The sequence below is a fragment of the Euprymna scolopes genome, chromosome 29 (assembly GCF_053919585.1).
Source record: "Euprymna scolopes isolate OS-2025 chromosome 29, ASM5391958v1, whole genome shotgun sequence".
NCBI lineage: Eukaryota > Metazoa > Mollusca > Cephalopoda > Sepiida > Sepiolidae > Euprymna > Euprymna scolopes.
Window position 1 is genome coordinate 43,508,268 of NC_136510.1, and position 26,481 is coordinate 43,534,748.

Here is a 26,481-nt window from a genome sequence, read left to right on the forward strand (position 1 = left end):
TCTTCTTTCTATACCGATTAATACGTTTTACTTTTTCTATCTTAGTTTTTTTTCACTGGTTCAGGCGTCATTTTATAGGAATACTAGAAGGTCGCCCGGCGTTACCCGGTTATAAAATACGCATAAATATTATATTTTAATTCATAGAGAAACTGAGACATGTGCATGCGAGTTGTTTTTCATTTCTTGTAAGTAAAAAAAAAAAAAAAAAAAGCCAGGCTGAAATCGAAACCAAAACACAGTGAGTCAAATACGATAACCATTTAGGCCAGCTTGACTCGATCTTTAAAAAGTGTTTTCAAACCTAGTTATTCTTAACATAAGGAATCTGTCACATGAACCATTCACACATGTGCATTTGTGAAACAGTTGACAAACAGATAAAAATCCACGTACCAATTTTTCAATTTTGACCACTTCTGGATGAAAACCGATTAAAGTTTACCAGATGTCTGAATACCTAATATACCAAATTTCAAGTCTGTAGATCAAAAATTCGATTAGTATATAGGTTGAGAAGTGTCTCATACACATTCTCACTTTCCTAGATATATAAATAAATTAGTGTAAACGCTAGCAAAGCATAATGTTTTTTGTCACTTTTGATTGTGGTGTATACACTATCAAGAATAATTAACCGAACCCGTAGGAATTCCACAGATGTATTCTTCATTTGTTGTATGTTGTTGTTATACTATAAAAATATTAACTAGCAGAGCCCGTAAAAATGAAAAATACATTTATTCAACAAATAAGAAATAACTAGTAGGGATGCCCGGCATAGCCTGGTCGTAAAATAGGCTTAAATATATTTTAATTTATGCAGATTTCGTATATATTATTAAGGAGTCAATTTTCTATTGATTCTTATATACTATAAAGTTGTGATTTCAAAAATAAAAAAAAATACATCCATATGACATGGGTGCATCAGCTTGAATCAAAACCAAAACTTATATATTTACCCAAGACCTCTGACCTTGATGGAGGGGAGACTAAAACTTGTTGCTATGGTTTCAAATGATCTGAAATAACAGCAAGGGAAGATTTGATTCCAAATATTTCTCATATGTTATACCCCCTCTCTTTTGGAAATAGGGTGCCATTATTATCTAGTATCAAATAATCCTTATACACTGTGGAATTTACTTTATGTATGAAAACCAAAGAGGGGAGATATAACGTTTGAAACCATAGTAGCAAGCTCTAGTTTTCTCTCCATCAACGCCAGAGGTTTTGGGGAAATATCAGATATTTTGTAATTCATATGCAAAACTAGCAAAACAATGGGCAAAAATTAGACGCCCGCAGTATTAATGCTGGAGTCCCTCAGGGGTCCATCCTGGGCCTAACTCTCTTCCTGATCTACATATATGATCTCCCAAAACACATACTTAAATCATTTGTTGACATCTATGCTGATGACACGACCATCTACGGCAACACATCAAAGGCCGTAAACGACAAAGTTCTCTCTGATCTCGAGCACATGGTACAGTGGGGGAAGAGGTGGCTGGTTACCTTTAATGCATCTAAAACCAAGGTCCCATGTTTTGACAAACTTCTGGGTTTGACCTTTACGCCTGATCTGAAATGGAACACGTACGTCAAGTCTGTTGCCAAGGTCGCTGGAAAGATGGTGGGATCCTTCTACCGCTCCAGAAGATATCTCACTACTGATGCAATTCTCTATCTATATAAAAGCTAAGTACGTCCAAGGATGGAATACTGCTACCATATCTGGCAGGAGCTGCTAAAACAGCCTATCCTGCCTTGACAGAGTACAAAATAGACTTTTTGGTTTAGTGGGGGATGCCCTTTTCTCTTCCCTGCAACCTCTCTCCCACAGAAGAGACGTTGCGAGCCTATCTTTGTTTTATCGTTATTTCCATGGCAAATGCTCGTCTGAGCTCCAATCTCTGGTCCCCCCTCGGCAATCTTTCACGATAAACACCCGTCTAACTGAAACCACTGTCAATAATTTTCCCCACTCTTTATCTGTGCCTTAATCAAAACGTAGATTCCATGAACAAAGCTTCTTTCTTAGAACTGCACGCCTGTGGAACTCTCTACCGCTTGCCTGTTTCCCTCCTGACTTCAACATGGATGTCTTCAAGTCCAACATAAACAAATTCCTGATGAACCGCCCCCTTAAGTAATGACACGTTATCAAATCTCCAGTACTAATGAATACTGCAACACTATCCCATTGATTACTGTACACAAAATAACCGTTATCACCGAGTGGCTTCTGGGCCTTGATAAGTGATGACCTTCATGTAAAAAAAAAAAAAAATGATTAAAAGTGCAGTATCTTTCTGCTCACAAAAAATCCTTTAAAACTACCACTAGGATATGTTTTCGAGTGTACTGAAAACAAAAATAATAGTTAAAATCTCAGGAAATGAGTAGTTTCTAAGATATGAAGAAATTATAGTTTTAAGAAGTGAGGGATTACTTTTCTATATTAATTTAATGTAAAATGAACACTCCCTTTATAACCACTTTTTTGCGGCGCGTGGGGGGGGCTCTGGTATTTTTTTTTTTAGGGGTGGTGTTTATTTGGTAATTGTGGCATGGTAGACCAACACAAAACCTACCTTAAAAAACTTGTTTTCTATAGGTTTTCAGGTGTGTTTAAAATGTTCAAATATAAAATTTAAATGCAATATTCATTTTCAGCACACCCAAAAACCTATGGGGAAACAAGTTTTTAAGGTAGGTTTTGTGTTGGTCTATCAGTCCACAATAAACATCACCCCCCCCTCCCCCAATAAAAAAAGTTGTCTATAAAGTGAGTGCTCATTTTACGTTAAATTAATATAGAAAAGTGATCCCCCACTTTTTGAAACAATAATGTGCGACTTTAATGTCATATAGCTCACTACACAATTAAGGGCATTAACTTTCCAACAAGCCTTCATTTGTTAAATTCTGATCAATAGTCACCACGATTTCATACCTATAAAATTGCTTAAAAAGGTGATATATCCTATATGGCTATCTCTATACTCGTAGCCAAATTTAATATTGAAATGCTCATATCTTTGGTTCAATGCGATGATACTAGATGAAAATTTGCAGGCTTTTTGAAGATTATAATACTATTCTATGGTTACAATTTTATGACAATTAGTAAAAAAGAACCTTTGCTTTCAAACCAATAAAATATGTCAAAATTTGCCTACATTTGTATATATATAGTGTCTTGGCAAACAGCTTTGGTTATGCTGCTTATGTTGTCTCACCTACATTTGCCGGTTTTGCTGCTTCGGTTGTTTCCTCCACATTTGTTGGTTTTGCTGCTGCTTCAGTTCTCTCCCCTGTGGCCTTGCCAGGCCACTAAAATATAATATATATATATTTTTTTTTTTTCAGAATGTGAGAGATTATATAATTATTTCCACAGCTAAACAACATCGCAGTGCACAAGAGCCATGACAGCCAAGAAACCGGAAGTTCAAGACTCGAGTTTCGCCCTTATTTGGGCTCATCAGTTAGACATATATGAACTCTGAATTTGAAACCTTGCATGCAAGAGGCTCGGGCTTTGAATCCCGTGTTCAGATATGTCTAACTGATAAGCCCAAATGAGGGCAAAACTGGACTTCCAGTTTGTTGGCTGTCATGGTCCTTGTTGTTTGGCTGTGGAGATAATTATATATATATATATAATTGAGTTCCTTCAGTTATAATCAAAACTGAAACCAAAACTTATGGATAATTCTTGGTAAAATTATTTATTACAAGAAATGAAAGGTCATAACAATTAAACGACAGTCACTCGGAAGAAAAAAGATGTAAGAGTGACACACACTATATTATATAAATATATAATTGTTTTAGCTTTTTTTTTTTTTTTCAATAAATAAATTGTATGTGTAATTACTGACTTTAGTTGACTATTTTCACACTTAAAATGTGCTTTTACTTTTATTTAAAAAGGATTAATTTAATTTACCGTTACAACACATCTAAGAATAAATCAAGTCATCATGTAAATAAAATAAATAAAATAAAATTAACGATGTGGGCATTTTAAAAAAGTAATTTCAAATTCCAAGGGAAAACATTGATAAGCAGACTTCATCAATATTTTCAGAATATTACTGAATTTGGGAATTTTTAATCAATAATACTGTTGGTTGTTGTTAAAAATGCCTCTGAAGTTGAAATTAATACCAAGTTAAATTCAATTTTTATAAAATCTTAATTGTATATATTGAAAATATTCTAATTAAATAAGCACTTCTTTTTTATTACAACAAAATAGAATTACCTAAATTAATAAATATTTTTTATAATCTTTGAAAATTTTTTTTATAAATTTAAAACATAAAATTAAATTTTTGACATTTTGGGCTTCCATAGAAATTCTGAGCATCGCCTTTTCATTTTTTTCTGTTACTAAACTCACTTTTGGGTAATAATTAAGCAGTTTTCTTTTTTTTTTCTTTTTTTTTTATGTAAAAACAAGTGTTTTCTTTTTGTTTTTAAAATTCAGTATCTTAAGACTTTATTAATTATTCTTGAAATATTTCCAGAAAACTAATATTAATCTTTCAAGGGATTTTTACAATTAATTTACTTAGGTTTCAAATTTAGCTGAATTTATAAGTTTTAATAGCTGCTGTAAAAACATTTTTCATTATAACTTTTTTTTTTTTTTTTTTTTGCACGTGTAAAAATACATTTTTTGCTTTTAGAGATTAACCTTAGGCTATAATCTTTCAAACTCCATCGAGAAGCGGCCCTGTCAGTGGGGCATTAGAATACACCGATTACCCCCCTGCAGAGGGTAAAAGTCCCTCAATGGGGGTCCTGGATATGACCTTAAACTATATCCAGTGGTGAGGCCCCAGCTTGTGGGCTTTGGGGAGTGTGGAGCCACCCTTTAATTACCATTGATCCCAGATCCACTCTGACCCGGAGTGGTAGTACCTGTTAGGGTCTCAACTATGGGTTAAATAGAAACCAACGTGAAAACAACAAATATATTCTATTAAAAAATTTTTCTTCAAAATCTTTGGATTCGGCATTAAATAACCCGAAAAGGGTTGATATGTCGCAAAACAAAAACAACAAACCAACCAATCAACGAGAAGCAACTGGAAACTTTTAAAACTCATAAGCTGGCTTTCAATACGATGGGTCCTATCAGTTTTCACCATAAAATTGTACATACTTGTATCAGACGGTGTACACCATAACTTTTCCCCTTCATATGAACGTCATTATGTCAAGTCAACATAAACTATTACTAATAGTCGTTTTGTTATTATCATTATAATAATAGTGGTAATAATATTATATTATATTATAATTATCATTGTTATTAATAGTCGTAGTAATATTTCATAGTTCAACTTTAGTGCTTGAAATTTATTCAGATAATCTATTTATCCTGGCAAAAACGCTCAAGTTACATATTAAAACTAAATTTCATGAATTTTTGGTCTCCTGACAAAAGGAGAGTGGACCTGTAAATTCACCCTTGTACGTTTGTCTGTCCGCACTTTTCTCAATAACTGTGTCTTGAAATTTTAAAAAATTTTGCACAAACAAAAGTAACAAAACGGATTTTCCAGGAAAACTCTGGTTGCCTCCCTAGGGGTGCCTCTTGGGTTAAAATTGACACTTTTGTGCTTATTAAAAAATTGATGCCTTGGATTTTTATAAAACTTTCTGAAAAGTTGTAACTAACTAATTTCTATATAATTTTGTTTGTCTATACTTCATGATAACTATTGGGTCTGCCCTAGGGGTTCTTTTATAAAACCACTCCATTTTTGGTACTATTTTACCATATTTGTCCAAAATTTTCTGTGTATGTCTATTTAGCAGTTTTGCATGGTACAACTCAAATTTAAATATGTTAAGGCCTTGGGGGACTTTTAGGGCTAAATGGAGAGGAGGTCAATGATGGACTTAGTCATTTCTTTTTTTTTTTTTTTTTGCATGGTGCAGAACTCAAATTTACATATGTTAAGGCCTAAAACTGCACCGTTTGTTCATTTTCACCAGGATTTGACGTTCCCTGGGGACTTTTGGGACTAAATGGGGTGGGGGTGGGGTGGGGGTAAATACTGAACTTAGTCATTTTTTATGCGTTGTTCACTATGCACTCACCGGGGGGGGGGGGCATGCATGTTTCACTTTTTTTTTTTCTGTTTTTCTCATAAAATTGTCTTTAGTAGGAATTTCATTTCAATTAAAATAAGCGATTTCCTTAGTATTTTTTCTTTTGCCATTTACAAATGTTTGCTTTAAAAATTAAAGGCTAAACTACATTCATAAATACGGGGATTACTTTGTTGTTTTACTTTTTCCATATTCTAGACATGACCTTTTCTACTATTGCCAATCATAAAATCCCGGGCAGCACCGAGACGGGTAACACTAGTAATAAAATATTTTTTTTTAAAAATTACCCAACCTCTCAAGTTTGGTCATATTGTTGCTGTTTTTTTGTTTTTTTGTTTTTTAATTTTTTTATTCACCTATTTTACATAATGTTTACAGTAGAATTTGGAGAACGAGAGGCTTCAATGAAAATCGGACCCCTCCTCCCACAAAAAAACTCGCTGACATTTCCTTGAAAACGGCTGCAATAATTCCTGTCATATCTTACGCAATAGATCTGTAAATCATTTGCTTAATCTCTAGCTTTAATAAATCATCGGATTTAACTGGATTATCAGATTTAAGTAGGTGAAGTCTGACACACAAATAAACAATGTCATCATCTTGATAGAGTACAAAACCGACTTTGAAATCCATTGTAACATTTTTCAATGGCAAATTAAGTCTTTATACGTATACACCGGATGTTAGACATGTGTCGGTCTTTGACGCCTTTTCCGTTTCTTTTCATCGTCATCGTTTTGTTTTGTGGTTTGCTGTAGAAATAAGTTTCTTTTCATGAAGAAAAAGGACACAAGAATACGTTAGTCCAGAGTTTTCATGAATGATTTTTATTTGGATAGAGTTGACTCTGGAGAAAGACTATTATTTTAGCTAATTATTTACTAAACTTCCTAACTTAATGCCCACAGACAGTCATCGAGGTAGCATTCTCATTAGATCATTTCTACATTATTGACGGTGTCTCATTTGCATGGCTTCCACCGAGACACTGATTTGAAAACTTTACTTTTCTCTCAGCTTGAAAAACTTTGTGCTTTGTCACTGTTGAGCTCTGTTTTGTCTACCGTTTTTCCTGTTTCCCCTCTGCCTGAACTTTGCGTCACCCGTCTCTGCGAATGATTCTGTTTGCAAATTAAGGTTATCATGACATGCATTAAAGGTGATCCTTGTCAAAATTCACACTAGCTGACTTTACATTGGGTCTCTAATATATAACGCGAGTATAAAATGGACTTTAAAGTCTATTGGGGGGGGAGGATATCCTAATCCAATGGAGGATGTTTGCTTTTAGGTACACAGAGAAACAAAGGAAAAATTATTCACGTAGTTGTTTTTGTGAATGTTTTACTGGTAGGGAGGGAGGGGACCAGAGATTTGAGATCAGACAAGCACCTAGCATGAAAATAACGATAGAGTGAAGGAAGACTATCAACGTGTATGCCCTAAGATGTACTGTTGCCGCGTTTGGGGAAGTGCCACTCTGGTCACTCTTTCCTTACTTGACAGAGTACAAAGCAAACTTTGAAATCCAGTAGATGTCCTCTTCTCTTCCCTGTAGTCACTTGCTCAAAGAAAAGATATTACTAGCCTTTTTTTGACTCTGTTATTATTGCCATTTCTAATCCATGGTTTTCCACCTGTAAAACATTCATAGAAAAACACTTATCTAGATTCAAACATTGTCAATAATTTTCGTTTTTTTTCCCCCGTTTGTGTACCTAAAACTAAATAGAATTTTCATGAGCAAAGTTTCTAATAGAATGAACCGTGGGGCTGCTTCCCTGCGGATTATAACCGTCGTTTTTGAGTTCAATGCACACAAATTCTTGTTAAGCAATCTACTTAAATAGTTTAATTCTGCACGATCTTAACCATCATACAAGCCATCAGTGTTGTCCCACCCTAAACATGGCAATCTCTTTAATCATTATCCTGGAGTGGTCTTTGATAAGCAGTCATTTATTAATTAAAAACACACACACACACACACACACACAAGAAAACCCTACTTACTTTTATTTATCTACTACTATCAGGATGACCCGACGTTGCCCGGAATTGAATGATGACCAACAAATGTTTCACACTCCCATATTTTTATTGTCATTGAAATCGATGAAATCGACCATTTTTCAATCAAATTGATTGATTATCAGCTCTAGTTGGAGACCCAGGGCATTGCAGATTTTAGATTTCGACAAGATGATGCACTTTTCTCTTTCCTGCAAGTGCTCGTCTGAGCTCCAATCTATAGTCCTCCCTTGCCAAACGTTCACAAAAAGCACCTATCTAGCTAAAACTATTAATACCATCAATAGTTTCCTCCACTCTGTCTGTGCCGAAATCTAAACATTGATTCCATGAAAAAAAGCTTTTCTAGAACTACCTGCCTGTGGAACTCTGTTCAGCTGGTCTCTTTTCCAGCTGACTACCATATGGTTGTCTTAAAGTCTAATGTAAACAAGTTTTTGCTGAGCTGTCTGCTTAAATAATCAAATTATATTAAATTCCTGCTACTAACAATTACTACGCTGTTGTCCTGATGGCTACTGTACACTTATTAAGCCTTATCCTGTAATGGCCTTTCGGTCTTTATAGGTGATAACTCTCTAATTTAAAAAAAAAAAAGATACAATTGAAAAAGTTTGAGGTTTCAGTATCACTCAAGATGAGAACAACAGTTCGAATAATCCAAATAATAAAAAATATCAAGTCCAACGTAAACAAGTTCTTGATGAGCCGTTCCCCTTAAGTAATCCAATATACCAAATTTACACTTCTAACAATGACTATGATATTGTCCTTTTAACTACTGTACACTCTTTAACCCTTATCATCGAGTAGCCTTTGGGCCTTGATAAGTGGTGACTCCTATGAAAAAAAAAAAAGAATTATCTTGTACAAAATCAGAAACTATGAATGTAGTTATATATACCAAAACTGGCTGAAATACCCATCCGAGTCTGGCACATCCTGGGCATTACGTCAGCCTCATCGAACAACCAGTGAACTACATGTTGTAGTCAGTTATGTATGTAAATAATCAGAGATGATTAAAATTGTTTTTTGGGGTAGTGGTGAGAAAGAACTTAATCCTGATCTTTGTGGCATTACAATTGAGTAAGAAACTTTATTTTGGACACCATTGAATTCCATGGACACATCAAAATCGCCATCTCCGCATCCCAAGGACTCACTACATTAAAAACTTATCAGCATCATTGAATGTGATGCTATCTTAACGGGCCATAGATCGGTGTTCTCACTAATTAACATCAGTGCAGTAATCTGATTTGGCAAGCGACCAATGTTCCGTACATCCTGATGGCATTACCGTCACTACCTCAAATCTTCTGCCAGAGTAATTCCTATACACAACAATAAAAGTTTGCTGATCACTAAGTGATTCTTTCGGAGTAACCTATTCATCATACCTAGTGTACTAGCGAGGGCTACCTGATCTTGTCCCGGTATATAGATAAAACAAGAGCTTGAAAAAAAACAAAAAAACAAGTGAAGCATACATGGTCCCCTGTGAGTGCACAGTGAACAAACCATAAAAAAACCCCGACTAACTTCAGCATTTGCTCCCCCTCCCCATTTAGCCCCAAAAGTCCCCAGGGTACATCAAATCCTAGTGAGAATAAAGCAGTTTTAGGCCTTAGTATATGTAAATTTGAGTTCTGCACCATGCAAAAAAGAAAGAAGTCCATCATATGCCCCCCCACCCTCACCTCCACACCCATTTAACCCCAAAAGTCCCCAAAGCCTTAACATATTTAAATTTGAGTTAAGCACCATGCAAAACTGCTAAATAGACATACACAGAAAATTTTGGACAAATATGATAAAATAGTACCAAAAAATGGAGTATTTCTATTAGTTCCAAGAGTTATCACGAAGTATAGACAAACAAAATTATATAAAAATCAGTTAGTTACAACTTTTCAGAAAGTTTTATAAAAATCCAAGGCATCAATTTTTTTTGATAAGCAAAAAAAAAGTGTGAATTTTAGTCATTTTAACCCGAAAGGCATCCCTACGAGGACAACCAGAGTTTTCCCAGAAAATCTGTTCTATTACTTTTTTTTACTCATATCATGTTTAATGTTTGTGCAAAATTTTTAAAAATTCCAAGGCGTAGTTATTGAGAAAAGTGCAGACGGACGAACGGACAATGAGTGAATTTACAGCCCCCCCCCCCTTTTGTTGGGGGAACCAAAAAGTGTTAAGTTTTAATGTTGGAAATTTGTTATCAACATGATGTGGATGTGTATTGTTTGGATTATTTGAACTATTTTTCTCTTCTTTCTGTTGAACTCTGAAATATACATAAAATTTCAAACAGAACTTTTTATATAATCCATGCAGGTAACATGTTCTCATTCTGTCAGTCATGTAATTTGTAATCGTATTCTGAGTATTGCCCACACTTAGGATTGAAACTTTAACCTCCAGATGTTCATTATACAGTTGCAAATTACTTAAGACTTCTACCCGGTCATGGCTGACAGAACAAGAGCATGCTATCCCCCTGCATTAAGAAAGGATTTCATTTGAAATTCTGTTCAGATTCTAGAGTTCACAAGAAACACTTGAAGAAGCTTGGAGGTTATATCTGCCAAAACATTGTGAAAAAAATATTCAAAATGAGAACAGTAGTCCAAATAATCCAAATAATCCGTCCTCATCTCAAAAATTCAGAGACATAGTACGTTATGTACTATGCTGCTTTTTTTTATGCACATGTAATATTACTAAACAAGCGGTTTATTTAGTCCACAAGACTGGGATAAAACAATGTCACAAAGTTAAGTAATCTATTTTTTTTTTTTTAATTTTCTTTTTTTTTTTTTTTTTTTTTTTTTCTTTTTCTTCTTTTTGTTTTTCTTTTTGTTTTTTTACACTTTGTGGTATTTATTCACTCCCAGCCTTGCAGACTAAATAAATCGTTCAGTAATATTACCCACACGGACAATAGCATCAACCAAAAACAACAGAATGCATAACATTGCTAAAATAAAACTTAAATTCATGTGCATGAGTTGAAGGGGGGGGGGATGGCTTCACAACAAAAAGCTACGGAATTGCAATAGTGTCAACTGTCTAATCCACTTTATTATTTGGTACTTCGGAAAACTGTTCTTATTAAGAATTCTTGATAAAATTATTTATAAAAAAGGTAGATGACTTATGTGCCATCAGCTATAATCGAAACCGAAACCAAAACTTATGAAGAATTCTTGGTAAAATTATTTATTACAAGAAATGGAAGTACATAACAATTAAACGACAGTCACTCAGATGTAAGAGTGACACAAAAAATAACACACACGGTATTATATAAATACAGAGATAACTGTTTTTGCTTATTTTTTCAATGAATAAATTGCATATATTATTTAATTGGATTTCATTATTGAGATGAGTATTATTTTATTCATTTTATTTATTGCGGACTATTATCCCCATTTTTCTTAGTTGTTTCACGACGTTTCGGCCAACTATTTCTCTGGCCTTCGTCAGGTAGTAACCACGATGGGATAGGAACTCTGAATCTCCTAACTGCATCCTCAGCAATTACTGCCTTCCGTAGTTGTCTTCTCACCACGTTTTGACCAAGGTTTCAATCCTACCTAAAACCGACCAGAGGCTTACTTGGCTAAAACGTGGCGAGACGACAACAACTACGGAAGGCAGTAAGCGCTGATTTTAATTGACTATTTTCACACTTCAAATGTGCTTTTACTTTTATTTAAAAAGGATTAATTTAATTTACCGTTACAACACATTTAAGAATAAATCAAGTCATCATGTAAATAAAATAAATAAAATAAAATTAACGATGTGGGCATTTTAAAAAAGTAATTTCAAATTCCAAGGGAAAACATTGATAAGCAGACTTCATCAATATTTTCAGAATATTACTGAATTTGGGAATTTTTAATCAATAATACTGTTGGTTGTTGTTAAAAATGCCTCTGAAGTTGAAACTAATACCAAGTTAAATTCAATTTTTATAAAATCTTAATTGTATATATTGAAAAATATTCTAATTAAATGAGCACTTCCTTTTATTACAACAAAATAGAATGACCTAAATTAATATTTTTTATAATCTTCAGAATTTTCTTTATGAATTTAAAAATAAAATTGAATTTTTGATATTTTGGGCTTCCATAGAAGTTTTGAGCATTGCCTTTTCATTTGTTTGTTACTAAACTCATTAAGGTGAAGATGTTTTTTTTTTAAATAAACATATTTTTTAAATTGTTTTTTAATATATAAGTTTCATAATCAAATATTTGCCGGATATCTCATCCAACCAAAGGAGAAACCAAGGAATCATGTCTAAATCGGATTGTTATCTTGTGTTTTGGAAGAATTACAATACGCATTGGATCCTTTTACATCCCTGCTACCAAAAACTCCCACTTCAGGATTTACTATACAATTTGGATCTGAAGTTCAATATCCTTTTCATTCTGCACCAATATTTAATTTCCCTTATTCTATGATTTAAAAACTTTAAAAACTTTTAATCATAATTTTCGATGTTTATTGCCTTTAGCAAATTAGGTGCAAACCATTTATAATATTTGCTAATATTTTTTCTCTGAGGAGACGAATAAACATCGAAAACTCATGGGTTAAGGAAACATACTTATTAAAATGTATTCTTTGTTTTGCATATAATAAAAATTCTAGATTTGAAATTCCATCGTTTCAAATTATAAAATTTAAATTGCTAAATTATGGTTCGTTTGCTCTATCTGGTATATTGAGCAATTTTCATTTAGCTGGGATTGTCTTTATAAAATATTACATCCAATAATATTTTGTAAGACCGATAATCACTGGATTTACATACCAGTAGATTTATTGTATTTCATTATTATGAAGTATATATATATATATATATATATATATAATTTTATTAATTACTATCATTTCAGCCCGGCGTTGCCCGGATGTTTGGAGGTGTATGTTGAGCAAAAAAAAAAAAAGTGGTCAATTTTTTAAACTTTGACCCCTATTATAACCCCTTAACATTTGTTTTGGACTCAAATCAAGTTATTAAGTTAGATCCATGTCCAAGGAACCTATATCTAAAATTTCAAGTGTTTAGACCCAAAAATGTCGGAGGAGTTTGGTAGAGTTCTCAAAGATCAAATCATTGACCCTTTAACAGTCAAATTTCTGTCCGAAAACGGATTACAAAGATTTTCCCAAATCTCAATACCCTGTATATCAAATTTCGTGTCTGCAGACTTAAAATGTACAGAGTTATTGCGTAGGGAAATGTACACAGACAGACAGACACATGCACACACAGACACGTTCACTTTTATAGATATATAGATTTGAGGCGTCAAGGGGTTCTGGGTTGCCTGTGGAAGTCTCATTGACTGAAACAGATGGCTATTTGTAGCAACCATATGTAACTGTTTACTCTCAAATAATTAATAAAATATTTTGTTCTTTTTATTGAGCACTATCTAACAACCTTGTTGTCTTCATTAGTCCCGACTTTTGAACATCTCAAACCTGAACCTATATATATATATATACACACACACACACACACACACACACACACACACACACACACACACACACGCGGGAGTAACCACTTATCAAGGCCAAGAAGCCACTCTAGGATAAGGATTAAGTGTTAGATAGATGGTAAGACAACAGGATCAGTCATGGTGGATCTTAGATATATTTAGAGATTTATAAAGAAGCAGAGTCGGTAATTGTATCGGAATCGGGGAAAAATGTTAGAATCGTCCCATCACTAGTTGAAAAGAACAGGAAATGAAAGTTCAGTTGGAATCAACTTGCTGAACTCCAAGTTAGGATTATATATATGTATGGGAGTCACCACTTATAAAGCTCCAGAAGCCACTCTCGGGTGTTAGGTATATGGTGAGTCAACAGGATCAGTCACTGTGGATCTTAGATAGGTCTAGATTATCTAGATTGGCGATTCAATAGGAATTTATTAACACTGAAGACAACCATGTTATTGTCATCCAGGAAGCAAACACAAGTATTTCGTTCCACAGGTGGAGAGTTCTAGGAATGAAACTCTACTAATGGAATTTTCGTTTAGTTTTGGGCACAGATAGAGAGTGAGAGGAATTATATATATATATTATATACTGTTTTATTATTTAGGAAGTAATGTGTAAAAATGTAAGCCAATTTAAATAAATATGGTGAGCTGATCAGAAAACAATGGAGAGTAAACTTGATTCCGAGACAAAAGGGCGTCCTTGTGGGTATCAGAGTATCCGTTGCATATAGGTAACATCAATGAAAGTTGAACAACATAAAATCCTCTTTGAGTGTGTTATGATTGTGTGTGTTCACATATCATCTATATATTAATACGATAGCGTGTGTGTTCTTTTGTGTGTGATGCTTACATCCGGGTCGTTTAATTGTTATGCTCTTCTATTTCTTATCATAAATAATTTTACCAAGAATTCTTCATAAGTTTTGGTTTCGGTTTCGACTATAGCTGATGCCACTTTAATCATCTATTTTTTTTTTTTTTTTTTATAAATAATTTTATCATGAATTCTTCATAAGTTTTAGTCTCGATTTGGATTATGGCTGAAGGAACTCAAGTTATATGATGATGATGATTGCAATGTCTTGCCAGACGAGTGCCACTCCCTTGGACACTTAAAGTCCATGACCCCAAATGCCTGAGGGAGTATCTATACAAAGATGATGTTACAGAGTCTTAGCTTTGTACAACAGCTAAATCTCTCTCTCGGTTCAAAATGTTGAGATCCAGCAACAAGCAAGAGCAAGATAGCCAGCAACAAATTAAACTGCAGACCAGCTTAATGCGGGTACTGGTCTCCCGCTTTGTTTTTTTTTTAAATCAGTAATTTGCTTCTCCTACAAAGGTTGCTTTCACAACGGCTTACGGGAGCCCTCTCCGCCCCAACACATATATACATACACACAAATATACACTGTGCTAGTTGGCCGTTAACCCCAAAAAAGGGTTCATTCGCCCTTTGAAAGGTCTTGTTTTTAATCCTTCAGGGAGATGAGCCGCCCTCCTCACCAAACAAGTCTGGTAGGGGAACCACTTTAGTCGCCAGTGACCCAACCATAAGGCAGGTTGTATTGGGTTACATGGTACCAGTAGCATATGACATGACCTGACACAATATATACATACATTTTTTTCATAAGTTTTTATTTTGGTTTCGATTCAAGCTAATGTGCCCAAGTCATATGGATATATATTTTTTATTTTTGAAACTGCAACTTTTTATAATATATAAAAATCGATAGAACATTAACTCTATAATAATATATACGAAATCTGCAAGAATTAAAATATCATATTTAAGCGTACTTTACGACCAGGCTTTACCGGGTGTTTGTGCTAGCTTAGAAAAATACTTTTGCAGTTTTAACAAAAAAGCTACAATAATATCAGAGCGTCTCCATTTCCACGGAACATCTACAGAATGCCAACATAAATATATTACATATGAAAGTGTCCTCTGTGGAATTTCCACAGGTCCCGCTAGTAACTATTAATGCCTTTCAGAAGCTTATACCCGAAGACAAATGTGTGTACTTAGCATATGAATGGCAGAAAGTAGTGGAAGAAATGAGGATACTCGCAGTTGACCTGACATAGACATTTTATCTACAAGGAGGCAACACATAGAATGATACAAATTACATCTATCAGTCTTAGTCCATTATTATTTGAGTTTGTGTGTCACAACTATCACGGACAGAGATACTATATCTCCATCTTCATCTAATCCTGATTCAGAATCATCTTTTTTGGCACCTGCCAGCATCTGTCTTGTCCTGTTCTCACATCTCCACACAAGAACTCACATAACAGAGGTAAAAGGGAGGAGGGTGTTCTGCCTGAAACAGAATAGGAGTTAGCTCCCCTTGATCGTAGTTTAATCATCCTAACAATCTTCATAGCGGTTTATCCTCCTGGTAAAAATGACTAGACATTTTAGGATATCTAGGTCAAAGGCCAAGGTCACTGGGGGAAAAAAAAGTAAAAATCACACTTTTGGTAATAACTTAGGTTGTTCGTCATAGAAATTCACTGCTTGACCCATATTGTAGTCAGTGAACTCTCACGACTTATATAACCATGACAAATTTAATCATAGTTAAAATTTTGACTTCTGATTTTTCCAAATTTAATGTATGGAGCTGATGCTTTTTGATAACATTAACCACCATTCAAAATTTCAGCCAATCAGATAAATAGTTCTTGAATTATCAACATTTTCATGGCATAACTTCAGGAATACTTAATACTAAATGGAAAAATAAAGTTCAGAAAACGCTTTGGCCCTTCCTTATGCTGTCAGGCAGAGATATGTAGTCCCGGGACTAACTTATTTGTTTGTTGGTTTTGTCTTTATGCTTTTGCAGTTGATTTGTGGAGCGATTGTAATGGCCTTTTGTTAGTGTATTCTTGCAGCTGATTTGTGGAGTGATAATGATTGGTGGAGTGATAATAATTGCTTTTGTTCATGTATCCTTGCAGCTGATTGGTGGAGTGATAATAATCGCTTTTGTTCATGTATCCTTGCAGCTGATTGGTGGAATGATAATAATTGCTTTTGTCTTTGTCTTCCTGCAGCTGATTGGTGGAGCACTTTGTGCAATTGGATTATGGGCCTGGACAGAGAAGGACATGTTCCGCAACATTGGCAAATTAACCAACATTGCCCTTGACCCTGCACTTCTCTTCATCATTGTCGGAGGAGTTATGTTTGTCATTGGCTTCACAGTGTGTATAGGAGCACTCAGGGAGAACACTGTTTTACTGTTGATTGTAAGTAAACCATTTTGTATTAATATTAGTCACGTAGATATTTTTTAAAAACATTGTTTTGTAAGAAAAAAACATTTTTGTATTTATTTTTTGAGGATGAACGTTTTAAATTATTAATTTTCAATAGAATAGAAAATCTGCAGGTGAATGGGGTTGCAAATGGTTGGGGACATGTAATGCTACTAGATCTGAGATCCCATCATTCAGACTCCTAAACCTAACATTCACAGACAACATGAACTGGAACAAATATATTGAGGACATTGCCAAGCTGCTGCAAAGGAGGTGGGCTCATTTTACCATGCTAGAAAATTAATTGCATCAGAGAGCATCCTATATCGTTACAAAGCCACAATTCACCCATGCATGAAGTATTGTTGGCACATGTTGGCGGGTGCTTCAGCCACTAGTCTCTCATGTTTAGACAAGATCCAAAAAAGAGTCTCAAATCTAATAAGTCGCACACTGTCAAACTCCGACCTCTGCTCCATCGCAGCAATGTTACATCACTGTGCCTGTTTTACAAGTACTTTAATGGAATGTGCTCTGATGAACTCATAACACTTGTGCCCCTTCGACATACATACCTCTGACTAACCTGACAAACAACAAAATCCCATCTCTTCACTGTTGAGGTCTCTAGATGATGGAAGGCCTTCTACTATCATAGTTTCTTCCCTCAAATGTTTATGCCTTGGAATTCCCTCCCTGTTTCCTGCTTCCCTGACTGTACTAAATTGCAGAAGTAGAAATGTAATGTGAACAGACATTTCACTGCTCAACTCCCCATAATACTCTGCTAGACATGATCCCAAATGGTAGCCCCTTATGTTTCAAGTGGCAATATGCCTTGTTTGGGATGAAAAAAAGAAAAAAAAAAAAAATTCACAAGAAACTTCTCAGATCCAGAGACTGGCTTTCGGATCCGCTATCTCTGGCACCCAAAATCAGACTCCCTGATCTTGTAATGAACGTGTTCCTTGAACGATTCTGTGACGTTGGTATATGACAACATCACTCAATGTCAATGCGTGCTCAGCACTATTCAAACCATCTCTCTATTTTATTGTGACGCATTAGGTAAACAAACAATGTATAGGCACGTTCGCAACAGACCCATTTGAAGAATTTCTAATCTAAAACAATAGAAACCGATTCTCAATTCTCTATATCGCACTGGCCACAACTGCCAGTTAGTCTATGTAGGCCCATTATCTAACATGTCCACTTTCGTGAGTTATGGATTGTTCGACCAATGGGATCCTGCCTCACAGGTTGCCAACAATGGCAAACTGTTGGCCCCCATTGGGGTGGGGAGGAGAAAGAAAGAGAGAGGGAGGGAGGGATGTGTTGTCTTTGACTTTGCAGAACATGATTGAGTTTTGCAAAGGGAAAGGGGGGAAAAAAAAGAAACAATGACATCAGTGATTGAGATTGTCGGACTGACTTCCTCATCTTGGTTGTTATCGTCCCAACGTTTCGGCCGTTTTGCCCTCCGGCCTTCATCAGGTGTTTTGTATCGTTCGTTAGGAGTCTCGAACCCAACCATTTATCATCATTATGGGGGTACCGTGTTCGGACTCCAGCTAGGCTCTGGGACATCAGATGAGGAAGTCAGTCCGACAATCTCAATCAATGAAAACACCTCATCTCAAAAATACAGACAATTACAATGACATCAGTGTTTGATGCATTTTAGGCTATGAAGATCTTTGGACATATCTGACTTTTATTCAGATAAAGGATTGCATCTGGAAATCTGGAGCAGTAGAATGACTTAACCATTTTTCCAACAACTTCAGCAACAGATTGAATATAAGTCTTCCATTTTAGATATAAAGTGAAAGTCTTCTCAATAGGCATTTTACGATAAAAATATATCGTTCTTTCTTAAGAGGGAGTCCAGTATAACTCTCAAGTGGAAAACGGTAAAGAGATTGTTTAAAATGAAAGCATGCAATTGTGTTATTTCTCCTTTTCATTATCTGTTCCAGTAAACTAAAAATAAAATTTATAGAAATAAAACAGTAGATGTATGCATGTGTGTGTGTTTGTCTAATAAACTCTTGAAATACTATATATATAACGCGGAAATCAATGAAATAGTAATCATACACCAATGATGGTTTATAGAGTAACGCATACAGAATGTTGAAACGCAAAATGTTGATTTCAATTAGCTGACATTTCTATTTCTTTCTGTGCATGTCCAAATTCAATTCATTTCTTCAAGCCATCTATAAATATAAAAGAGAAAATGTATGTATGTGTGTTCGCTTTTTCTGTATGTCTACAAAAGGCTTTTTTCAGAGAAGCGGTCGGTCGGTTCACAACTTTTTAAAACTTTTTATATCACATATAAATCGTGATATCTCACAGTTAACAACGAAGCTCGCCTGTCTATTTAATTTGCTCGATTTCGAGAAGATAAATATTCAACATTTGTTGCTTGCCACATGTGGGTTAGTCTTTTTCCTATGACATCTTGTGAAAATTAAAATAAAAAAAAGCGTTCCGCAGTAAATGAAATACTATCCCGCAGTCAAACTTGACCTCATTAACTCGGGCACCTGCCAAATCCAAGTAATTAAATAAATTCAAACATGTTTCTGTTAGCATCTCGCGGTGGGGCAATGGTTAACGTCGCACGTTTTTTTTTTTCACACTTTAATTTACAAGTTTGCCTCAATGGTTCGGGTTCGATCCTCATACTTTTTTTTTTTTGTAACCCCCCCCCCCCCCACCGGAGTTTCCACACACACCTCCAAACACCCCGGTAACGCCGGGTACCCTTCGCTAGTTTAATATTAAATCTTTATCTACCTCTTGATATCCATACTAGTAGGTAACACGATTGGAGTGCTAAATGTTTCAGTTTCAATTCTAGCTAATGGCATCTAATTCATTTTTTATTTTTTTAACTTTTGAAATCAGTAGTATTAGGTACAATATAATATTCTATAGAAAATTGGCTCTGAAATAATACATACGAAACCTGCATGAATTAAAATATATTTAAGCATATTTTATGACCCAATAATGCCTGCGACCCTCTCTGCCCTACTAGTTGAAGAATAGGTTTCTATGCTAGCTGTCTCTGACAGCTTGCTTCTGGTAGATACTTTTTAAGACACAAAGGTTTTTTTTGTTTTCTCAACTTCGACTAATATATATTTTTTAAATAACTAAATTTTAAAAAATTTATTTATCATAGCCTCCATTAAGTCTCTCGAGACAATAAATATTCCCTGTAAGAGAACTGCTTATGTGGGATGGTTTGCATGATCTCAAAGTACACATCTCTTGAGTTGGCACTGCTTGATTCTAGTCGCAAGGAGAAGTCCAGGATGACTGGAAACTGTCGAGATAGAATGGGAGAATACATACAGCACCTGGTATTCCCAAATGGTTACCTATTTAGCATTGACCAGGCTCAACATTACTTATCTTCGGTAATCTAACATGAACTTAGTGTGTGAACGTGCTTATGCCATATTATATATATATATATATATATATAAGTGCTATTTTTAGATAGGAATTTTACATTAAAATAAATTTTTACGGTAGCTTTGGTTTATATATATATATATATATATATATATATATATTTTACATATATATTACATATATATTACATACACATATATATATTACATATATATTACATATACATATATATATTACATATATATATTTTACATTAAAATAAATTTTTACAGTATCTTTTTGTTTTTATATATATATATATATATATATATATATATATATATATATATATACAGTGATGATCATATTTATTGGCACGGTAAAATAAAAGTTAAATTTTGTCTAATAAATTCTAAAAAAGGGATTAAATTAAAGAAAATAACAAAGTATATTATGTATTTTTAACTGGCCTTTCCGATGCAGCAATCGGATTTTAGAAAAAAATAAATAACAAAGGAACAACAAACATAATTGCAAAAAACCCTTGTTCAAAATTATTGGCACGATTTATTTAATAATCAATTGTATAGCCTTTGGCCTTGATTACCTTCCTCAGTCGCTTTTCATAGTTTACAACCAAGTTGTTGCACTCTTCAGTAGTAATTTTAGTCCACTCTTCCTGACAATAATCCTCCAATTGAATAAGATTCTTAGGCTTCCTTTGCATTACCCTCAATTTTAATGTTCTCCATAAATTTTCAATTGGATTAAGGTCTGGGCTTTGTGATGGCCACTCCAAAACATTAATATGATTGTCCTCACGCCATTTCTTAGTCAGTTTAGCCGAATGCTTTGGGTCATTATCTTGCATGAACCACCAACGACGACCAAGTGAGAGCTCTTTAGCAGAGTCTTTAAGGTTTTCATCCAATATTTTAACATAATCTTCCTTTTTTATGCTACCTGTGACCTTAACAAGTCGTCCTGGTCCAAAGGCAGCAAAGGATCCCCAAAACATCAAACTGCCTCCACCGTGCTTCACTGTGGGTATGGTGTTCTTAGGCAGGAAAGCTTCGCCAGATTTTCTGTAAATATAAGACACTTTATTATGGCCAAATAACTCTATTTTCGTTTCGTCAGTCCATAGAACACGTTTCCAGAATGCAACATCTTTATCAATATGACGTTTTGCAAAGGCTAGCCTTGCTTTCAGGTGCATAGGCTTCAATAAGGGGAGTCTTTCTCGGACGACATGCTTTTAAAGCAGCTCTCTTCAAAACTCTACCAACTGTATGTCGAGATACATTCACTCCAGAGGTGCTCTGTTCATCAACAATCGCCCCAACAGAGATCCTTGGGTTTTGTTTTACTTGTCGAACAATTTTCCGTTCATCTCTTGGGGAAAGAATCCTTTTTCTCCCTCTACCCTCTAAACTCATAACGTGGCCTTGCGATTTGAACTTGTTTATTATGGCTCTAACAGTGGATTTGGGAAGGTTTAGCTTCTTTGAAATCTTATCATAGCCCTCCCCATTGGTATGGCATGCTACAACAAGCTTCCTGACGTCTTCGCTGTGTTCCTTAGTTTTAACCATGGCGATTGAAAATTATAATTTAGTCACTTATAATAGTTTAAATAAATCGCTATCTAAAAATTATCTGAAAAAAATTATTCACTGAATTAGCGTTAAACAAGCATAATATGGCTATAAAAAAGTTCAGAAAGCACGTAAACCGGAAATTGATTGATATTATACTGATACTAAAAGAAAAACAAAGCCGTGCCAATAATTTTGAACAAGGGTTTTTTGCAATTATGTTTGTTGTTCCTTTGTTATTTATTTTTTCTAAAATCCGATTGCTGCATCGGAAAGGCCAGTTAAAAATACATAATATACTTTGTTATTTTCTTTAATTTAATCCCTTTTTTAGAATTTATTAGACAAAATTTAACTTTTATTTTACCGTGCCAATAAATATGATCATCACTGTATATATATATAACATACATATTGTTTATATACACACACACACACACACACACATATATATATGTCTTGCTTTTATGCAATTTTACAACAAAGTAAATTTGAAAATTAATAAACTTCTTGGTGCTTATTGGTGATCTCTTAAACCAACGTATTATGCCGTATTATATATATATATATATATATATATATATATATATATATATATATATATATATATATATATATATATATATATATATATATATGGAATTAATGCCTTGGTTTCATTTTTAGTTGGAGTTGAAAAAGGATGGGGAAGTTATAAAATGCTTTTATTTTATGTGTCCTCCTTTTTTCTCAATAACGGTTTTTACACGCGTTCTGAAACTTTCATAAGTGTTCCTCAAATATTTGTGAGACAACTTCTCCTATTCTTCTTTAATAGTATCTTTAAGAGAGTTGACATTACCGTGTTATGTCCTGTTAGTGGCATAATCCAGAGAGTGGGTTAGAAGTCGGCCATTTTTCTAGATGTGTGGGCTGGATCACCATCCTGTATCGACACATAATTTCCATTTAGGTGTCTTGCTTTAAGCCATGGCAATACCTGATATCTCATAATTTTGTAGTATTATCAAAACAATCTTTTTATCAGCTTTGTAGAATTTTATAGGCATTTTCTTTTCATCAGAAACCTGAACGCCAAAAAAAATCATAATTGAACAGGATATTTGGTTCTGAATGTCCCCTTAACCTAAGCTATCGATTTTGCAATAAATCTGTCCTTTTTGCACTTCAGAAACGCATTGACAGTGAAGACCTTTTCATCTGAAAATATTATTACAATGGAGGATTTTTTTTTCTTGAATCGCGTAATAATTTTATTGCACTTTTCCAGATATTTTTTTTTCCTCACGGATGTTGTTAACAAGTGTTTCGTTTTTTATGTTAGATTTTAATTTCAAATCCTGTTTTACAACATTTCTTAATGATCTTGCTGTCTACCTCCAAGTACAATTACAATTTTTCTAATGGATTTGGTTGGACCATTTATGACTTTAGATTTGAGAACTCTAATGAAAGCTATGATGTGTTTTTTGTTGATTCCTCTACTTCCAGACTTCCACGTAATAATAGTGTTGTATAGCCGTCTATATAACGAGTGTATATATTTACATGTTCATACGCGTGATTACGTCTAATGTGTATATAACAAGTGTATAAGTGCGTGTATAATCTATGCGCATACATATTTATAAATGTCTGTTATTTTCCAGTGGATAAAATGTGTATATACATTCAGTTAGTATTATTGTAATGTTCTTTGATTAAGTTGCCGGCTGCGAGAGAAGGTTTACGCATATAAATACCATTCACTTACTACATGGCAGTACATAAAATATGCTAGGATACATACCTCCTTTCTCTTAGTTGGTCTGTAATTAAAGGTTCTCCAAAAAAAACAAAAAAAAACAAATCAAAGTTAAATTTTTATATACCTTTATTTCACGGGTCATTATTTTAGGAGCTGCAAGGTGTAAGTTCTATATCAAGCTCTAGTCGCGTTTCTCCCAGTTTTCAAACCCAGAGGCAATATTTTCCGTGATAACTTGTTCAACTTTTCCACTCTGGCTAACTCCATTCTTAAATTGTACAAGCATTTCTAAACTATCTCATTACGGCATCAACTCGTGTAACCAAAGAAACAAATCAGTTGATCCATCTTTTTCACATATTTTGTTTATTTAGCTAACATTTCCGCTTGTTTTAACATTCCTGACACATTTCTACTATTCATATTTTATCTGTAAAATGACTAATTCATCTTCATACATATTTCCTTACATTCTATTTTCCATAATAATCGTTCAGGTTACTTGGCGCTGCCCCAGCAGTGCTCAATATAACACATTGGCAATTATCAAGGTTGAGAGAGAGAGAGAGAGAGAGAGAGAGAGAGAGAGAGAGAGAGAGAGAGAGAGAGAGAGAGAGAGAGAGAGAGAGAGAATGAATGAATGAATGAATATTTTATTGGTCCACCAACTTAGTCGGATTCAGACCTTAGAATTCGCCCTTGTCCGTTTGTCTGCTCATCTGTTCGTTCCCAAAGTTCTCAATGATTGCTCATTAGTTTTCTGAAATTTTCCATGAAGTTACAACTAGGCAATGGAGGAAATATAACATTCTTGAATTTTTTATAAAAATTTTGGTTGCGTCACAAGAGGGTCAAAAGGAGTCAAAATGGATAAAAATAGCACTTTTCGGGACATCAAATCTTTTCCAACCATCAAATTTTGCTGAAAAATTAACGAAAAGCAAGACCACACGAATATACATCTGGAAACGTAATATTTGACCCTGGAAAAATTCTGGGGCTTAAGCCCCAGGGTGTTTTAGGAGTGAAAAACACCTTTTGGGGCTAATTTTTATTTTTCTCCTAAAATCCAAAGCATCAGTCGGGAAACCATATAGTTTTTGGCTTGTTATACTAAGTATATTAATATTGTTTTACTTGATTAATGTTGCAAAAATGTTTCAATCCATTTTGTAAATAGCTAAAACCTACATTGTAAGTACGTTACTACCATGAATATTTTATTTATAAAATACCTAATTCACCTTGATGTATATTTTCTAATATTCTATTTTCCAAATATCGACAACGATCATAATAATAATTGTTAAAATTACTTGGCGTTGGCCTGACAGTACTCTATAAGACAATAGTCATTTTAGTCTTTATATTATAAACAGCCTTTCTGGACACTTCAACTATTCTTGAAATTTCCTTTGGTGTGACGTGTGCATTCAGAAAATCACACATTCTTTGACGTTGGCTTTCCTTATTGCCCACATGGGGAAAACGTTTCTAAAACATAAGTGTTAAATATGATTATGACATCAATAGATGTCAATACAATTAATTTAATGCTTGCTGGAAAATAACATTCGTTGTAAATTTTTGCTTACTCAGATTTTTTTCTTTCTATTTTCCTCTTTCTATCTTCATCTTCTTTCTCTTATCTCTTCATTGCAATTCTCTCAATCTTTTTTCTCTCTTGTTTTAATGCCTTGCATCTTTACTATGAGAGACATTGTATGTCTGCCACTCTTCAGTTTGATCTGTTTGTTTCTCTCTCGCTCTTTGTCTCTCTCTCTCTCTCTCTCGCTCTTTGTCTCTCTCTCTCTCGCTCTTTGTCTCTCTCTCTCTCGCTCTTTGTCCCGCTCTCTCTTTCTCGCTCTTTGTCTCGCTCTCTCTTTCTCGCTCTTTGTCTCGCTCTCTCTCTCACTCATTGTCTCTCTCTCTCTCTCGCTCATTGTCTCTCTCTCGCTCTTTGTCTCTCTCTCTCTCGCTCTTTGTCTCTCTCTCTCACGCTCTTTGTCTCTCTCTCTCACGCTCTTTGTCTCTCTCTCTCACGCTCTTTGTCTCTCTCTCTCTCTCACGCTCTTTGTCTGTCTCTCTCTCTCTCGCCCTTTGTCTCTCTCTCTCTCTCTCTCGCCCTTTGTCTCTCTCTCTCTCTCTCGCCCTTTGTCTCTCTTTCGCCCTTTGTCTCTCTCTCGCCCTTTGTCTCTCTCTCGCCCTTTGTCTCTCTCTCGCTTTCTCTCTCTTTCGCTCTTTGTCTCTCTCTCTCTCTCTTGCCCTTTGTCTCTCTCTTGCCCTTTGTCTCTCTCTCGCTCTTTTCTCTCTTTCTCTTGATCTTTGTCCCTCCCTCTCTCTCTCTTGCTCTTTATTGTTCTTGCTTTCTTTGTCCCCCTTTCTCCCTCCCTTTTTCTCCCTCCATCGTTCTCAAATCTTTCTTCCTCATTTCCCTTCTACCACCTCTTCTCAAACATCTTATGCCATTCAATAACTCATACTCAAATGAACAAACCTTTTACTTTATTAACGTAATTAAACTTGACTACAGTTATACGCAAATGCAAGCACAGATGCCTGTTGGCGGACAATTTTCCTATTGATTTTTGGGCAAATCACTTCCACTTAGCCAGCCATTACCATTTCCATCATCGTTCTTAATATTATGAAGATCGATATGTATTATCATCATAATTATTTTTATTATTGTTATCCTCATTCATTAT

General features: G+C 34.6%; 1 protein-coding gene across 4 annotated transcripts in view; it reads left to right on the plus strand.

Annotated features, from left to right (window-relative positions):
* Positions 1 to 26,481, plus strand: part of LOC145252622 (tetraspanin-5-like) — a 220,598-nt gene that overhangs the window by 78,311 nt on the left and 115,806 nt on the right. For all 4 annotated transcript variants that reach the window (XM_080112342.1, XM_080112344.1, XM_080112343.1 and 1 more), the window contains exon 2: positions 16,805 to 16,999. In XM_080112342.1, coding sequence (XP_079968468.1) covers positions 16,805 to 16,999 — 195 coding nt within the window. The remainder of the gene's footprint in view (positions 1 to 16,804; positions 17,000 to 26,481) is intronic.